A 19,224-nucleotide genomic window follows, 5' to 3' on the forward strand; every position below is an offset into this window, starting at 1 on the left:
AACTCAAAGACTTGTCCTGTAGAAATCATGTAATCTGTGACCCCATTGTGACCCCACTTGCTGCAAAGATCACATTTTTTATTCCAGCAATTTTATAGCATGTAACTTAGTTATGAGCCAATTGCTTTAGAACCTGACAAAAACAAGAGGTTCCTGCCGGACGGAAGACAATTGAGTCCCACATCCGGCCCAAAAATAATCTCATCAAATTTCATCAAAATGGCATCAGCTGCAGAAAGAGAAGAACAACAACAACTGGATAAATCATATTTGGACATCGGCCCCGAATTACATATGTTAGTATTTCATTTGGGTTTTCACACATATGCAAAACCAGAAAAATGGCTGAGAAACAAACAGAATGCCCCATGGATCCAAAGAGTTCATTAGAAGGGGCTTCTGGGCAGGATGTAGGATGTGGGTCCATCGACTGGGCCGGGGATCAATACGAGATAAGATCTGAACGCCTACGCGATCCGCCCCGCCTGAAATCCCATCCCGGTCATTTCACTGATGCAGCACTTTTCAGGGGGGTGGGAGAGTGGGCGGAGTCTCTCTTCACAGGGGTGAGTACAGAACGTGAGGGTTTCCTACTGGACGAGAGACCCGATTGGTCCGACGCGGCCACGGATCAATCGCATCTCCTGTACTCCTCAGCTGAAAAGTCAATAACGGCAGAGGGTCGAATGACCACGAACGGGCTTCAGGCAAACAGAGGCTTAAAATAATGCAAGATAGGATCATTTTCTCCAATGCCGAGCTACCAGAGCCACGACAGGATAGGGCTGTGTGATTCCCCCCTAAAAATCAGACTCTCTCTCAAGAGTGGCCATCAAGACCTTGCTGTGAGTAGAATACACAACTGCTCAGTTACAGTGGTTCTGGAAAATGGCAACTAACATTTCCGCTTTTTTCTGCAAGTATCCTACAAATCACCCTGCCCTTCCATGCACAAGGGTGCAGTGACTCATGCCTTCTGCAAAACATAGCCAATCAGATACCACCAAATGGGTGATATCTTCAAACAGATGAGGGTATTTAAATATTGAGTATTTGGATATTTTGTTTACTATAATTTCTCTATAAACTCGAATTTGCAAGATGACACATGCACATTCCTTGCAGGAATCATTAACCCATTTGCACCTTCAACTGCTATTGCTTTTTATAGATTTTGTTCCAAAAGTAACAAAATTCAAAGCAAAGTTCAATACCAGTGTATTGGAAGGGGTCTTCAACATTCTAGGGTGAAGTCTAGGGTGACCAACCCAGTTAAAAACTGATTTCTGGGAGACATTTAGTGTGGGAGAGGGGGGTAGAATCTATCAGGAAATGTAACTAATCTAAGAAAACTGCAAAAATCGATCAATCGTTCATGAGGTCTCAGTAGAACAGGCAGACAGAGGTGTTCTGTGATAGCAAAGCCTTTCCTGGAGATTGTACCCTGATAACAGGAGTTCAAAAGCTAATGCTTAACTTTTAGAGGACTCTTCAAAGTTCTGAGAAACATGTGGGGTCAATTTAAATGGAGTTTAAACCGCAGGTTTAGACCACAGAACTACATTACAACTGGAACAGCTAATCCTCCCAATCCTTCAATTTCACAGATTTGGATAGCTGTTCCAGTTGGAATGCAGTTCTGTTGTCGAAGGGTTTAAACCTGTGGTTTAAACTCTAGATCACTGCAATGTTCTGTCTGGGAGAGGGTGATCACATGACCTGTTGAATAAAATCAGCAGCTCAAATCAGAGAGGAGCCCATTTTTCCGAGTTAAAATTAAGACCCTGCATATTCGGTTCAGACTAATTTACATCGAAAAATGCCTAGAGCAACACAATGCGTTTCCTCCAACCGATCCAGCAATATTTTACTCAGTCAGCTTATTTACAATTGGTTATTTGTTGTTACTGTAACACAAGTACTGACATATTTCAATTTTGAGCTGACAATTATGACTATCTTTGCAACCAAAGCCAAGATGTACAAAACAACCTCGCCAATGTTCTCCCTGCATTTCCTCTCATTCAAAATGAACCCAGAAAAATCCCTGTATTTTTTTATTGGAAAAAGAGTGAGCACATCAGACCCTGGATATAACCCAGGGACTCTTTGTGTCTCCTGTGCCGGAGGTTGGTTCTATCGAAGTAGAGATAAATCAAAGAGCGGTTCGAAGAGAGAAGCAGAGGGGGTTTGCAGCAACACCTGTGAACTTCATTAATGCCCTTGCCCCTAAACCCACTTCAGAGGCCCTGGATGTGATGTCACAGTGGGGACTCCTGTAGGGAGGGGTGGGATGGTACCACAGGAGGCAGCGAGAGATGACATCAGCAGCTGTCTCCCTATGACCCTGGGGGGGAGGGCGGGGCACAACTCAACCGTTTCTCATTTAAAAAAGTCAAGAGTTCACGATATGTAGCCTCGCAGCCCAAACTTAAAAGCTTATGCAGTTTCACGAGAAACCTCTAGTGACCTTCTTGAGTTTTATCGAGGGAGAAGACTTGGTGATGGTGAAGGAGATGTGTAGTTTATGCGATGTTCTGCGGGGGTAGAGTTCAAACTTCACTGCGTATGGGAGGAAGACTTGGTTATGGAGATGAGAGCGGTAGCAGGCTGGACAACTTACAGTGCAGTCTGTAAGTATTTGGACAGTTGTAGAATTTCTGTTTGGATTGAGAAGCCAACTGTCCAATTACTTTTGGTCTTCAAAAATGAGGGGTCCCATGTATAAATCCTGTAATTCCTACATGTATCACCGAATCTGGATGTAAATACCCTCAAATGAGGTCTGAGGTAGTCACTTTAACCTCATCGTCAGTTTAATTTCAAGTCCAATCTGCTTGACTACAGAGCCAAAAGAACAGAAACTGTACCACTGTCCAAATACTTATGGACTGCACTGTCTACACAGCATAAACGCACGGGTTCACAAGCAGGCGTCCTCCACAGTGCTCTTCATCCATTTTGTCCATCTCTGTCCACAGGCTTGGCTTTACCGAGCTCATTGTGAATCCTCAGTCTTCATACCGTGCAGCTGTAGCCTGACATTACTTTGACTGGTGGTTAATTGGGTATAACAGGCATGTGCAGAACACAGCAATGCATTGTGGGACGGACTGTAATCAGGCTAATGCAAGCTGCTGTAAATTCAATTATAAAATGGATAGCTCGGGTCCTGGAAGTTGATTGGTCAGCCTCCTTTCATAGCAAAGCAGGGCTTAATTGAATGCTCATATTTCATTTTCATAGGATTGCAATGAACATAATCATCATATGCTGAAACTTGGATCCAGTCAACCTTAATAAAAAACAGACTTTTTGCATGTTTTTAAGTCTGCTTGGTTAAAACTGGCTCAAATTACTCACTTATTGGTGAGTGGAAAAATAAGCCCTTAAAGTCCAAAACAGCAGCAAAAGGGTAAATGATGAATTCTGCTTGACTGTTTTTTAAAACCATTTAAAACGGAACGCATGACTATAAATGTACCCTTGCATAATCTATGAAATCTCAGCACATATATATACATATATATATACATACATATATATACACACATATATACATATACATACACACATATATACATATACATATATATATACACATATATACATATACATACACATATATACACATATATACATATATACATATACATATACATATATACACATACACATATATACAGACATATATACATATATATAAATATAAATGAAGTGCTGAGATTTCATAAGTAAAACGTATGTATATATATATATATATATATATATATATATATATATTATTCAAACGATACATATTGATTAACTGAAAAGATTTATTTAAGATTTTATTACTTTTCATTTGAGACTGTTGTATGTTGTTTCACAATAATGATGTAACCACACCGACCCAAGCTTGCATCCTGTTCATACACAGTCTAACAGGGTATCATCTTGACCTTGTCCGTTGTATGACCTTTTTTGAAATACTGAACTAAGGCAGACAAGGAGGGGACGTTGCTGGGGGCTGTTGTCGAGAAAGAGTTCTTAAAGTAGAGACAGGCCTCGGTTTGAACTTTTGCTTGTGTGGAATCGGAATTTATGACTTAAGCGACACAAGTTTGTTTGTCTACTGAATTTATGCATTTTCTATGAAATCTATCTTAATGTTCTGATGGGGCATATTTTAAAAGATTATTTTGGAAAAGACCATGTGAACCAGAGCCAATGACAGATGGGAAGCCTCTGTCTGTCAAGGGAAGGGACTGCCTTAATACTAAAATTAATGTTAAAATGTAACCTACATACCAAAGAATAACAATGTATTAACAAATTTGCATTATGGATTATTGTACTAATGAATGATAAAATGTATCAGCTAACATCAACAAGAGTTAGATGCTTATAGAGAATAGATACACCATGCAAAGATACTTAGCAATTTATCTGAAAAACCTAGAATGAGTGAGAGTAGGGAAGGGGCTGCCAGCATCGAGCCAGCGTCTTGTGACCTTCGACACAACACCCCCTTTCCGATGACGAGTTTTGGAAAAAGGTATAAAGATCATAATGACCAAGAGATGTTTAGCGCACTTTACATTGTCTTGAGTATTACTCTTCTGGACAAAGATATTATTGCAATAAAATCCTTATCATTCACTAGCCCTGACTTAGACTTTGACACTTTCACCGAAAACCAACCTGTCACTTAACAAGAGACAGAATGTCTCTAAGCCTAAAGAACAGTGAGAATCTGGAGTTAACGTCCATGCCTCGGTATTGCCTAGAGTTCAATGCTCTCTTTATCCCAAAATATGCATTCGTTCTAATATTTTCATGACAAATGACATTTCATTCATTTTAGTTCTAATATTTTAATGACAGATAACATTACATGAATTTAGCTGTTGCCAGTACCTAGAGTGACTTGCAATGTAAAATAACATGAATTCATTCACCTGAGCCACATTCCATTATGCACACCTACTGTACATAAGGGAGAATCCAGATCAACATCTAAGTACTATGCATAACCACTTCCCCACTTAAATGTACATACATGAAATGTATCCTTCAAGCATTGCTTCTATTGTGTTGAGATGTATGTTTAGCTGGACACTGTATGCTTTTTTTCTTTCAGAAAATAGTTTTTACAGGAAGCGTTTGCTTCTCTTCGACTATGCCTATAATGCTCTTTCTGTGATTCGAGGGCGAAATAGATTGTCTCTAAACCAAGAGCCTGCACAGCAAACCACTTAAAATAAGCACCTCGAAGACATGAAAAGAAATAACAACACTATTTAACCTCCTGGGTGTGATTTTGCATTTTCTGGCAGTTATGGAAAAAGGTGAACCAGTTTAACCAGCTTTCATTTTCCTGTGCATTTAATGCTATTCGCTTTACTGATGAGACAATTGAATTGTATCACAGCCATATGATGTTGTTTTCCCACACTGTCGTCACTGGTCAGTGTTGACGGTCTCTGAGCACAACACTCAGATACGCCGCAGGCGGGAAGATGCAGGATCTGATAAGGTAGCGACGGTTAGCCTCATATCGTTAGAATCAGTCATCACAGTCAGCTTCAGAAATGACAACCGCTAGAAGGTAAAGGGGACCAATTAGCTACTCCAGAATAATACAAATGGGCGACACTCTTCATGCTTAGCATTAAATTAATAAATAAATACATTCAGCCAAGGAAACATCTGAAGCTTAGGGCTGAGAGTGCTGAAAACGTGCACCCGTGGTTTTCTTGTTAAATACATGTATTTCCACATCTGGAAATTAACGATAGGACCGACTATAAGTTTATGGTGGGTCATATTTGCACCCTGGATCACCAGATAAATAGCCTAGACTTGCCTTAGGCAATCTGGGCAAGTCGCTTGTTGTACAGTAGCAGTAGCTCTCTGTCTAGCAGAGAAGGGAAATCTAATCTAAACCATCTAATCCATTGATGCTGCAATAGCAGCGAGGAGATAAAATCGCAACTACGAGGTAGGGTCATCAGTAAATACTCCTGTAGGTGTGCTCGCACAGGAAGGGCCCCATTAGCGGCGGAACATTTAGTAGTATAGCTAAATGTAACTAAATAACGAAATGCGACGTCATTTATTCAGAGTCTATATCATCAGCGTCAGTCGCCCTCTCGTGGCATCTTACTAACCTATATCGTAACCTGCGTACAGTGCAGCTGTCACTAGAAGGAAACATAAAAGATTAGGTAATCAGTTACTGAATATAGTGTAAACTGTACCACTAATACAAAAAAATGCTATTTCAAAAAATGCATTACATGAAGTTACTTAAAAATGGTTTGCATGGCCGTTGACGTAGGCTATGTCCCAGGCAATTTTGTTCGTTTCCAATTGAGAACTCAATTTCAATACAGTTCACAAAACAAAATGTGTGAAATTATCGAGAGAGAGAGAGAGAGAGAGAGAGAGAGAGAGAGAGAGAGAGAGAGCCCGGTGGGAAGGGCACATGTGAGATTCTTTGGTGCTTTTGGTGTCAGAGGAGGGGAGGGGAGGAGTGACTCAAGTCACAAGCACAAGCAGCGAGTAAAATCTGTTCAATGACTCACAAACTGTGCAAGCCCGTCCGCTCCGCACTCCGCAGTGCTCTCTGGATAGTACTCTCCGCACAGTTCATTTAGACAACGGCAGCAACTACCTGTCCACCGCCGCGCATCGTTCACAAAAAGGTCCCGAAAACTGCAACTGGAGCGCGTGGACTGAATTGTCTTTGCTGCAGACTGTAGGACACAACCATAACTATAACTCAGGAGGAAATGAAGAAACCCACGAGGATAAATTAATTCATGAGATAACATACTAACAATGCAGAATATTTTTTTCCGATGCATGACTAATTCTTTTTTTAATATTCACCACTTATTCGTCTGCATTTCCTTTCCAAAACACAAATAAAAACCCAGGATGAGAACCTTGATGTTAATGGTTTTACTTGGAGCGGTGAGTATTTGCACGTCTATCCTAGATGTATTGGTCGCCTATTAATTTAATTTTGCTGCATTGTTCATCCAAAATCGGGATAGTGTACATTTACCCTATTTTGTGTGTGGCGTCTTTGCGCGAGTTCAGTGTGTCGAGGTGGTATCCTTTCTTGGTGATTCAGTTAGAATATACTGTATCCAGAGACGCCGAGACTGATAGTGCGACTGTGGGAAGAGCTTGCGAACGGACCTCGCCCTCTCCTCATTCACACATTATTTTACTGCTCGTTTCGTCACTGAAAACGTCTCTACTGTACTTTTTTGTGTGGCGCGGAGACTCCGTCGGCGGTCGCTCATCTTTCGCAATAGCAGCTGGATGTTGGAAGAGCAGGTGCCTGCTAAGTAGAGCACTATAAGCCGTAGAGGATAGTGCACTAAGCACTCCAATGATATTAAATATTGCCGTTTTAATAATGAATCACTGTGTTCTATATTTAGGATAGGTACGCTTCAGAATGCGTCATAGGCTATGCTATACAAAAGCACAGCAGCCTGATGGATTTTTAAAAGATATATAAACATTTGGCTAAGCAAACAACGAAGCGGCGTGTCAGATTTGACTGTTTTGCGGCCACAAGACGCCTTTAGTAACTTGTTCAGAAGTTCACGCTGACGCCACGCTTGACGAATGACAAACTACTGCGGCTGCATTAGTTCAATGACGTTCTTTAATTTTAATGGATTGAAAGGTACAGTTATTGGTAACTTCATCACTCGGCGGAGTCGGCGCAAATCTTAACCTATCGCCTGCTCCTGCCCTTCCAACGTCTCAATTTTAAATGGGCTCGAGAACACTCGCTTTTATTAGTGCGGTGGTGCTGAAAGATCAGTGCAACACGTTTTAAAAAATCTCCCTTTCAATAATCTGCTCTGTGACAGCAGTAGGCCTAATTGTGTAATTGTGTAAAGCACCTAACCAGTATGTAATTAATTAGAACTCCAATACTAATTTACCTTCAGTCAAATATGGGACCGAACAAAGCTGTGGTCCCATCCAGACTTCCAATTCCACCGATTGGGTTATATTAGTGACGGGCGCCGCTAGATCATTCAAGAATGGCCGGATGTTATCTATTTATTTGCAAGTAAGTTTGTACCACAACAGGACAGTAACTGTATAAGTACTTTGAAGTTGTTTTATAGGATTTAACCAAATTAATATATATTGTATGACAGACATGCTTCTCATTTTTAACTGACAAATGAATGTGACCACATAAAATGATCTAACAGACAAAAGCTTAACATGCTGTGGGGCGTGTCAGTCTGCATGGACAGAATGTGTGTAAGATTATGCAACAGACTGGGAGCATGCTGTGGTATACTGTAAGCTTTGTGTGCGCATACATGTGTGTATGTGCACTTGTGTGCACGTGTGGGTGTATGTCTGTGTATGAGTGCATGCAGGTCTCTGATATTATGTTTACAATAACTGAGGTCACTATTTCATACTATGTTAAAGGGGAAGATGGCAGTTGACATCCTGCCAAACTTGCTCCTCAGGTCAAAATGTAGCTCTAGGGCATGCTGACTGCCCTGATCATGTGACCCAAGACCTCAACTGCCCTGTGTGTGGATGAACAGGGGCTTTATGTGTGTGTATGTGTGTGTGCATGTGGATTGGAAGAGTAAAAAGACCAGAAAATTTGGATTTGACGTGAAACTATTGAATTACTTGCCGATAGTCCATTCGAACGCGTTCCTGCCAAATTCACTGCGGACAACAGTGTGCACATCTTACTTAAAACACTGCTTGGATGGTACAGGCAGAGCCCAGGCTGAAACAGAACAGATAAGAGACAGAGAAAAAAGCTCTGAGGATGGGCTGTAACACTCTTCCTGGAATATACTGGACAGAGAATGTGTTTGTGATTTGATTTTGGGTGTGACTATGGACTATGGACTATGGTGAGGGGGTGGGGGTTAGGGGTAGGATTTGTGGTGTTACTGGGTAAAATGGACCTGTGCATTGAGGGAAGCTTATTGCATTATTACTGCATATAAGTGGAGCCAAAGATGTGTTTAGGTTTTCATTTTTTGGTCAAGGTCTCTTTCACTCACACACTCTCACACTCTCACACACATAACTTCATGAAAATGGCGGACCATTGTGATGCAATAAATACAGTTGCCAATGCCCCTTGAAAAGTTTTTAAAATGACAGCAAGTTTAATGTGGGCTTTTTTCACCATCATCATCAGTACTCTACAGGACTGGCACACATTTTACACCATAATTGCACTTGCAAAAGTACTTCGCACTAATAAGTAACCACGTTCCACTGATGCCTGTGTGTTGCTGTGGCTGTATTTGTGGATGTGGTCTCATTTGTGTGTATGCGGAGGTGGTTTCACGGCATGTGTGTATTGTTACTTGTGTGTATTGTTACTGGTTTGAGGCCTATGTTGCTGCCACACGAGTGTGTGGAGTCTCATTTATTTACTGTGAGGCTGTCATAATGTACATGTGTACTGTACTGTGTGTTCTGTTTATTCATTTTATCCATCAGGGACAGTGCACATTAATCAACATTTTCAGTTTTCACGCCAATGTAAATGCGCCAGAGTTAGCTAACAAGCTCATGTTCATGTGTAGTCCCTAACCTGCAGGTCTGGACTCACAGTGGGGGTGTGGCTGCATGCCTATGTAGTGTGTTTGCGGGCTGTGGTCATCATACGCGTGTGGGGTACGACATCACGTGTGGGGTGGTTATGCACCAGCTCTTTTAATGTGTGGTCTCATCTGGTTACTGTGTGTGTGTGGCCGTCATACTGTACGCGTGTGGGGTACTACAGCACGTGTGTGGGGTAGGACAGCACGCGTGTGGGGTACTACAGCACGTGTGTGGGGTAGGACAGCACGCGTGTGTGGGGTAGGACAGCACGTGTGTGGGGTAGGACGGCACGCGTGTGGGGTACGACAGCACGCGTGTGGGGTAGGACAGCACGCGTGTAGGGTAGGACAGCACGTGTGTGGGGTTGGACAGCACGTGTGGGGTAGGACAGCACGTGTGTGGGGTAGGACAGCACCTGTGTGGGGTACTACAGCACGTGTGTGGGGTAGGACAGCACGCGTGTGGGGTAGGACAGCACGTGTGTGGGGTAGGACAGCACGTGTGCGGGGTACTACAGCACGTGTGTGGGGTAGGACAGCACGTGTGTGGGGTAGGATAGCACGTGTGTGGGGTACTACAGCACGTGTGTGGGGTAGGACAGCACGCGTGTGGGGTAGGACAGCACGTGTGTGGGGTAGGACAGCACGTGTGCGGGGTACTACAGCACGTGTGTGGGGTAGGACAGCACGTGTGTGGGGTAGGACAGCACGTGTGCGGGGTACTACAGCACGTGTGTGGGGTAGGACAGCACGTGTGTGGGGTAGGATAGCACGTGTGTGGGATAGGACATCACGTGTGTGGGGTACGACAGCACGTGTGCGGGGTACTACAGCACGTGTGTGGGGTAGGACAGCACGTGTGTGGGGTACTACAGCACGTGTGTGGGGTAGGACAGCACGCATGTGGGGTAGGACAGCACGTGTGTGGGGTACTACAGCACGTGTGTGGGGTAGGACAGCACGTGTGTGGGGTACGACAGCACGTGTGTGGGGTATGACAGCACGTGTGTGGGGTACTACAGCACGTGTGTGGGGTAGGACAGCACGTGTGTGGGGTACGACAGCACATGTGTGGGGTAGGACAGCACGTGTGTGGGGTACGGGTGCCGTGGGCACGGCCTCACGTCTGTGTGCTCGCCCTGGCAGATGGAGGCGCTGGCGGCCCAGGAGGACTGCGAGTCTGGCCAGTACACCACCGGAGGAGAAGGAGAGTGCTGTCTGCAGTGCCAACCTGGGGAGGGCGTGGTGAAGAGGTGCGGGGCCAAGCAGACCGTCTGCTCCCAGTGCCTGGACAGTGAGTACCGCCACCGCTACACGCCTTCTCCAAAAACACGTCGCCTCTCCCAAGCAAGGAACAACCGCACTCTCCTCCAACTCGTAAAATAAATGTGCTCGGGGCATAACACAAGTCACATGCATACTGACAACAATGTAGCTCACGCAAGAAAAGTGTACAGTACTACATATCTACCTGGCCTTAAATGTGCTGTATTGTTATTGATACCAACTTCAGTCCAGAGATTTTGCACTACAAAACATTTGTTGTAAATTACAGCATGTTCCTAATCATACAAAACCAGTAACTAGCACATACGAAGCTTCATGCACATATATTGGCAAAAGGCCATATTACCACTCAGCTTTACTGTATGCAAACTGCCTTGGTGAACAAATACTGAGAATGTTAAGGTGTACACACAAGTTGTAATATAATGCATATTGCATATTTTGAAACAATATATACAGTATATACAGTCTAAATAATATATACAGTATATATTTTCCCCCATGTTGTTTTTATATTGTTCACTAATAACAGAGTGGCTCCACCACAGCACACTTCTCTGTGGATGGCTTCGTGATCTCAGATAATATGGCCAAAATGGCTGTCAATCTCAGTACTTTTATCTACCCTGTCAATTTTATGACCGGGTCAGCCAGGTCACCTCGCGGGTTTCACTGCGGTTCAATCACAGTTACAGTATAGCTGGCGGTTGCTATAGTTACTGTTAAAGAAGAAGCTTCTGTAATTTCCATGGATAATCTGGTATTACACACAGCCTTTGTCATTTCTTTCACAATAAATGCTAGTTCAGTCCTGTTAATTGCATCAACAAAATAGCATGAATAAGCAATCAAATATTTGAATGAAAATTATCTCAACTGATTATTTAAAATATATATATTGTTCCCCTGGGATCTAAGCGTATTGATGACATACTGTAGAATCAAAAGTTTGAAGGTTGAATTAAAATGTAATTGTTGACTGTTGACTGACCTGTTTGCTGAAATGAGGATAATTACTGCATATATCTTCTGCAACTCTATTGCACACAACATGTGCAAATGAATACAGATTGCAAACAACGGGTCAAATCTTTCCATAAATGTTTTAAATGATTCCCATGTCTGGTTCTGTTCTCCTTGCGTAACTGGATCGCCCGTATTAAGCCAGAGCAAAAGAACAGTCCGTTAAACAGTGAAGATAGATTTTCTCAGGTCTCAGATATTTAGGACCCTGAATAGCTGACTCAGCTTACAGGTTTCTTTTGGGAAAGTGTCCCTTGTATGGCATGAAGCATTAAACACATTTCACAAATGTACCCTCAATAGTACAATACTGTTCTTTTGGGTAGAAATACGTATCTTTTACAAACAAAAAAGGTATTTATTAAGTTATTTATTAATCCAATGGCAGGGGTACAATTGTATGGACCTGGAGGGTACTGCCCCAGTGCCAAGCTTTTGTAGCTTTTTTTGGCACTTTTTGTACCTGTTTTTCTGAGTGAAACATCTGTGGGCTCAGAGTATTCCCGTGGTTTTGAAACGTGTTGAACTGTGCCATCGGTTACATAAAAACCAAGAGGCCAAGATGTTTGCCTCCATTTTATCTGTCGGCTATTGGAACCATAAAGACACAGCTGAATGGATTTGACTACCGGACACACAGGTGCCTACACATGTTCCTCCGGTCTAGGAAAACCTGATCCAGCTTCAGTACCTGATTGGATAAAACTGGATAAAAAAAAAAAAAGACTGGATTAAAAGAATGTCTGCAGCTCCCCACTACCTGTCAGTCTACAGAGGTGTGTGCTGGGAAACTGAGTTTTTTGCCTGTTCTGAAACTGATTGTACACTTTGAGGCAGCCCTTTAGCGTTAGCCAAATTTCCTCGGCGAGGGATCGATTTTCCCACCGAAGACACGTTTGTTGTGTCAGCGTTTTCACTCCAGGTCCATCTCTCCCCAGAGCATTCTCCCTGTCCTGTCAGATCGCACTTCTGCCCTGAACCACGTAGGACGGACCTTGCACTCCCATACAAAAATAAACGCCAATAAACAGATAAAATACATTTCATTTAAAATATATGGAGAACACATACATTACAAATACAACAAAACAGATAAGCCTAATATCTACAGAATATATTATATATTATAGAGATATATATACAGATATATTATATCGCCTGAAAATAAATATAATGAAGTTGCTTCTTCTAAATTGGAGAATGACGATATTAGAAATATAATGATTTTGGCGATGGGTGCCACATTCACATAGTAGTGGCCACAGAGAGCATGCTGGTGTGAAAACCATCAGTAGTAACCGTCAGTAAGGCTCAGAGCCTTGCATGGCATAGACACAGCATGCTGTATTTGATATTTATGTACTTCTCCATAGTATCAATTTAATCAGCACGACATATACTGAAGCAAAGGCTGCCTCACTCAAGGGAACAGGCTGTGCCTTACAGTACCTGGGAGTTGGACCTGGAACCTCACGGTTTCAAGGTCAGTTCCACGACCCCTGTACGACACCGTCACAGGAGATACACTGAACAGGCAGCAGTCGCCGGCTCCGCCCCCTCCTTCTCTGGGACCGCCCTGTATACACACACGGTTACGCCCAGCCCACTCTTCCATGCCTTCATTGGTTCATTTATAACTGACGTTCTTTATCCACCTATAAAACATCAGGTGGTAAATACTGTGGGCGGGATGACAACTGAGAAGCTCGTCAAAAAATGTTAAACTTACACAAGCCAGCCCTGGGTCAAATTGTTTGGAATTCTTTACGGAGCTTGTCTGGTGTATTGGAACCTACAGGATGAAATCAAAAAGTGCAAACAACACCTTCTGGTCCTCTTGGTTGGCCAGGCAACCTTGGTGTTCTTGCACCAGGCAAGATCAATCAAGTACAGACAAGTATTTGAATCTAAAACATATTTGACTGAGGTCAGCGACAAACAATTACGTACCCTGAATATTTCCAGGAGGTGACCCTTGGCCCTCTGCTTGCTGGGATGGGGATACAGTAGATACACAATCGGGCTAAATTGGGACAGAGAGCCCTGTAGCCTGGCCCTTGAAGACCTTTGCTTTGAGTGCTGGGACCAGCCAGGCCATTGCTTAGCATTAGCATTAGCAAAGAGCATTTATGAAATGCACGGTGCTAAATATAGGGCAGGCTGTTGCAACTGGCCTATTAAACCCACACAACACAAAAAGAAAAAATGCATCCACACACAGAGACACACATGAACACTCACACACACACACACACACACACACACATACACACACATTCACACCACTTTAAAATAAACAAACATGGATGCTAATCTAGCCCTTAATCCCTGATGACAGGCGACGGTTGGTTTTTGTGCGTCACACAGAAGGTGGTAGCCAAACTGCCCCTCCAAGCAGAATACCAGGTGAACCAATGAACAGCAAGCTGGGTCTGTAACCAGCGGGTTATAGGTTTAAATCCCTGGAGGACAAAAACCGTGTCTTAACCCTTTAACTGAACTGTTAAAATAAGTCAAACAGCAAAGTGTATAAGGAGATCATTTGTTAATTGTTACTAGAGCAGGGGTGTTGTGAATAATTTCTTCTGGCAGTAGTGGCTCTTTCTGGCAGTAAAGACTCTGTGTTTATAAGGCAATGAAGTAGGAGGGGGCAGGGAAGGACACTGCAACTCACTGCAAAACTCAAAAAGGATAATATCCAACACACTTTTTGTCTCTCAACACATTGTGTCAAAGTTACTCCTCTTGAGACTTTTTAACACAGACGGTGTTGAAAACAACACAAAATGTGCTGTTCTAGCGAGACATGGGCCTGTTGAGTGAAGAGCGGCTTCATCATGTCATTGTGGGAGTGTATCAGAACCAATCAGAGTGTTCTCTGACCCCGTCTGTCACCAGTGATTCGCCATGGATATCAGTGCATTTCTCATTTCTCAGTCAAACTTGGATATATTTATTTCATAATATCCTGACAATGCTTTTTTAAAGAAGTGCACAGTTTCCATTCCTGTACACCTTTCTGCACTGTGAGGGTGCGTGTGTGTGTGTGTGTGTGTGTGTGGGGCAATAGTATATGTGAGTGTGTGTGTGTGTGTGTGTGTACATGTGTGTGCATGTGTGTGTGCGCATGGGGAGGGTGGCTTGGGCGGTTTGCCGAGGAGATTAATTAGCAGTCCTCCGCAGAGACAGAGCTAATGGGAGATGTCAGAGTGGGAAGAGTAGATAAAGCAGGCAGGTATTTAGCTGCAGATAATAAAGACGGGAATTGAATTTTGCTTTCTGGTTCAGCTACTCCCGTTTTGTAATGATTGAATTACGTCATCTCTGCCCCAGTGTTAGACAGATACAACTATTATTAAGCTCTTACTAATGATTCTGGTGCTAATTTTAGAACAGCGTCATTCAGAGTTGCCCTCTTGGCTGGCTTACAGCACATTAACCTCGGCCTGGTCTACCCACCTCGCCACAAGGGAAGGGCACCTCAGCCTCGGGCTCAAAGAAGAGGAGGCTAAGCCAGTCTCTGTGTGGGCGGAACTCATGGTACGATGTTTATTAGCTTAGCCTACATCCATATGCACGGTGATTTAATAGCTAGCATAGATCCGTATGCACAGTGATTTATCAGATTATCGTATCCGTATGCACAGTGCTATATTAGTTTAGCATACATCCGTATGCACAGTGATCTATTAACTTATGCCCCTTACATATTCATATATTTACTTAACATTTTATGTTCAGCAGACGCTCTTATCCAGAGAGACGTGCAGAAGACTTGCGGAACTTGAAATGGAGAGATTGCAGGTTTAATTCCTGGTTAGGGCACAGCCATTGCACAGACAATGGCAAGAGTCACAACATAGTATTTTAAACGTAAGCCGATAACATAATGTTCAGAGCTATAGTAGGTGGAAGAGGAAGACTGAGAATGTAGTGTTTTAAGTAACAATTGGGTTTGAGAGATAATTTGAAATGACATATAATTTAAGATGCACCATAGGCAGGGCTAGTAAAGCTGTGATAAATGCTCTGTATTTAAAGTATTATACTGACTAAAATTAGACAGTGCAGCATGTGATGGGCTCCACTGTAACCACAAGATCCCTTTTGAAGTGAAGCCTTGATAGTTAGCTCTGTCTCACAAACACATAATTGAAATGTCAAGGGTCAAAGCATGACAGCCAGGGGGTAGCAAACATTTTGGCCTGATATTTCTCTATAATATATATGTGTTTTTGGTTAGAATTTTTATGCAACTGACCAATATCAGATGAGCCTTGCAAGCAAATAAGGCCAGTCTAATGCATTTAATAGTTAATGAGCTGGAGAGATAAGCGTACTGTGGGGGTGTAAAGGGGTTTGTGGGAATGTGTTGAGGGGAGGGATAACGAAACAGATCACTGGAGAATTGTGGACCGACCCCCACACCGGGCCCCTAAACTCCAAACAAGCCCCCTACCGGACCGAGGGTCAGGGCCACGCCCTCACACGTCTGCTGACGCCAGCTTCCTCTCACAGGGCCTGAGGTTTTGTGAGAAGCGTTCGTTAGGAACACCGGACTGTAATTTGCTGACGGTAGAGAACAGGGCCCACAGCTGCGCACTGGGGCATCTGAACGCCCTGCTATGCATTATTGATGTCAGCCGTTTCGGTAATGGACTGAGGAGGAAACGTTGGACAGGGGGGGTTTATGGGGGTCGGATGGATGTGTGGGTGGGGTGGGGGGGGGGGGGGGGTTGTTGGGTAGGGGAATTTTTGGGGGGGACGGGAGAGGGGCGGTGGGGACGGAGGGTAGACTGGAGGCGGTGGGGCAGTCAGCGGAGTTCATGTTTTTTTGGACCCGCCTCCCCTCGCCCCCCCATTGGTCACCGCGGTCGCGCCGATCCTATGAGGCGGGCCGATCTGGCAGGCCTGCTGTACTGCACGTCCCATGATATCTGCTCTCTGATCCCTCTCTCCGTCGCACAGCCTCTCAGCGCACACGTACACATGTTTACGCTTAGACATGTTTAGCCACATTACAGCGGCCGCGCGGGAATTCTCCCGGCCGCGCTGAAAGAACGCGGCCCCGTCGATGATGGATCATCGGTAAAACACGAGGTCGCCACACCCTCCCCCCTGTTCGTTTCATCTGACCGTAATTCCACCTGTCAGCGCTCAGGAGAGGAACGGATTTTAAAACATGGCAACCGCCACACTTCTCAAGTTCAGAAAGGAGAAAGTGTTTCGGCTCTCACAGAAACGTTTGTTTGTTTGACTGATGGTTCACGGCGAGTCTCCCCTTGCAGAGCTGATCTGTGAACTCTGTGGCACTTCCTCTTCGTTCCCACAGAGTTGAAGCCAAAGACAGAACTTTCCAGAAGAAAAAAAAAAGTGAAGTTGTTCCAGTTTTACTTTCTCTCTAACCCTACATCCTACCTCCTCCAACATAAACACATACACACACACACAAAACAAACATGATGTTAAAACACACATAAACGCACACATAAGTGCACCCCCCCCCATCCCCCAAAACGCACAAATACACAATGGCATGAATGTATAGTAGATGCACAGACACTGTCTCACACACAGTCGCATGTGCGCACACAAACATACAGCCGCACATATACACACACATACTGCCTCACACATACACAAATACACACACACCCACACAGACAGAGCTTTGTCTCAGCGTAGAATGAGCCGGTCTCCTCATTTCCTCTCCCTTCTGGCAGTAGCCCAAAGAACAGCTGTACAGTGTAATATTGTTCTGCAGCAGACTCATCCTGCTCCACAACCCAAAACAACCCTCGGTCCAGAACCACACAAAGCGTCTGCTACATAATTTAGTCTGTTTCTAATTATATCCCAGCGCAATTCCATAATAACATGCAATATTGATTACTTATCTTATACTGTCTCAGAGTGCCATTGGTGTATTTAACTCCTTAGACCACTCACCACTCCCGAGTACTTCCCTCGAAAACTCCCTCAGAGTGACAACTGTGTCTGCCGGTAATATTGGGTACTGCCTCAATTCTTAGTACTGCCTCAATTCTTAGTTTTCACCTGCGCATTAAACTCCAAATGAGCAAAGCTTTGCACCTAAATAGATAGGCCCGGGCGGTCGATTTGACTGGCTTTTGTGTAATCTCGTTTGACTGATTGCCCTACTTTAGTAACAATTGACATTCACCTGCCTGCCAGCGTATCCCGCTGTTTCAGTTGCACCGTCGCGATTCCTCAAGCTGTCTTCCTGTGGGCACTGCGGGATGATGAGACTGAACCGGGAATCTGCCCCCTATCTCAGGAATGGGCAAAAATACACTCGCTTTATACACTCAATATTTTGTTGCAAAATGCTAAATACATGTGTGTGCCATCTGCAATCAAAATGATACTTTGCAGGTACAATACGAAAAAGGGGAGAATTCATTCAGCCTTGAGTCTTCTTTTACAATTGCAGTTCTGTCCTCCAAAAGAAAGAGGGCGACAAAGAACTTTCAGATGCTACTCATTTAGCAACCAACACATTCTAGTACCTTAATCGTCTCAACGGGTCATTCTGTTGTCATCTGAGGTTGATATTGATGCAGGCTTATGTTCTGGCCTAGTGCTATGACGCCTGATTCAACAAATCAGCCCACAGCCCCATGTATTGCATATATACATGTGATCATGTGCTTGAGTATTGAGTGTAATCAGTACCCTTATTTCCTTAGAGAAATTATTTTTGCCATTATGAAAGCTAATTGGCAACACGCACAACAAGCGCCAAATCAGTAGTGTATATTTGCATGCATCACACATACATGCAAATATACACTACTGAACTGATTTGTCAATTTGCTTTAATTACAGCTAAAATAATTTCCCACATTTCACATTGGTTAATCAGTCAATCAAACAAAACAAATCAATCAACCAATCAGATACCAGGGTTACGTTCAGCCCAGATGACGTCTGAGAAAGCCATCCAGGCTTAATATAGGCCTACGTCATTATTGATTTGTGCTACACCCCCGACACCCCCAACAAACAGGAGCAAATATACCTCAAAGCCTGTTGTAAAACATTGAACATGCTATTTGGCTGATGCTTTTATGCCAAGCGGTTTACAGTTGATTAGACTAAGCAGGAGAAAATCCCCTCAAGCATTGTGGGGTTAAGGGTCGATCTCAGGGGCCCAAAGGCTGTCCGGATCTTATGGTGGCTACACCGGGGATATAACTACCAACTTTCGAGTCATGTACCTTTACCACTATGCTACTGGCAGTTGGGAGGAAACATATAATTCGACCCAGAAACCATA

At 43.6% G+C, this 19,224-nt stretch overlaps 1 protein-coding gene across 1 annotated transcript in view; it reads left to right on the forward strand.

Annotated features, from left to right (window-relative positions):
- Positions 1–6,582: 6,582 nt before the first annotated feature.
- Positions 6,583–19,224, forward strand: part of LOC133115288 (tumor necrosis factor receptor superfamily member 16-like) — a 38,283-nt gene continuing 25,641 nt past the window's right edge. Inside the window, exons 1-2 of the mRNA XM_061225131.1 lie at positions 6,583–6,960; positions 10,761–10,908. Of these exons, the coding sequence (XP_061081115.1) occupies positions 6,925–6,960; positions 10,761–10,908 (184 nt within the window). The 5' untranslated portion in view covers positions 6,583–6,924. The remainder of the gene's footprint in view (positions 6,961–10,760; positions 10,909–19,224) is intronic.

Source organism: Conger conger, chromosome 16, assembly GCF_963514075.1.
Source record: "Conger conger chromosome 16, fConCon1.1, whole genome shotgun sequence".
NCBI lineage: Eukaryota > Metazoa > Chordata > Actinopteri > Anguilliformes > Congridae > Conger > Conger conger.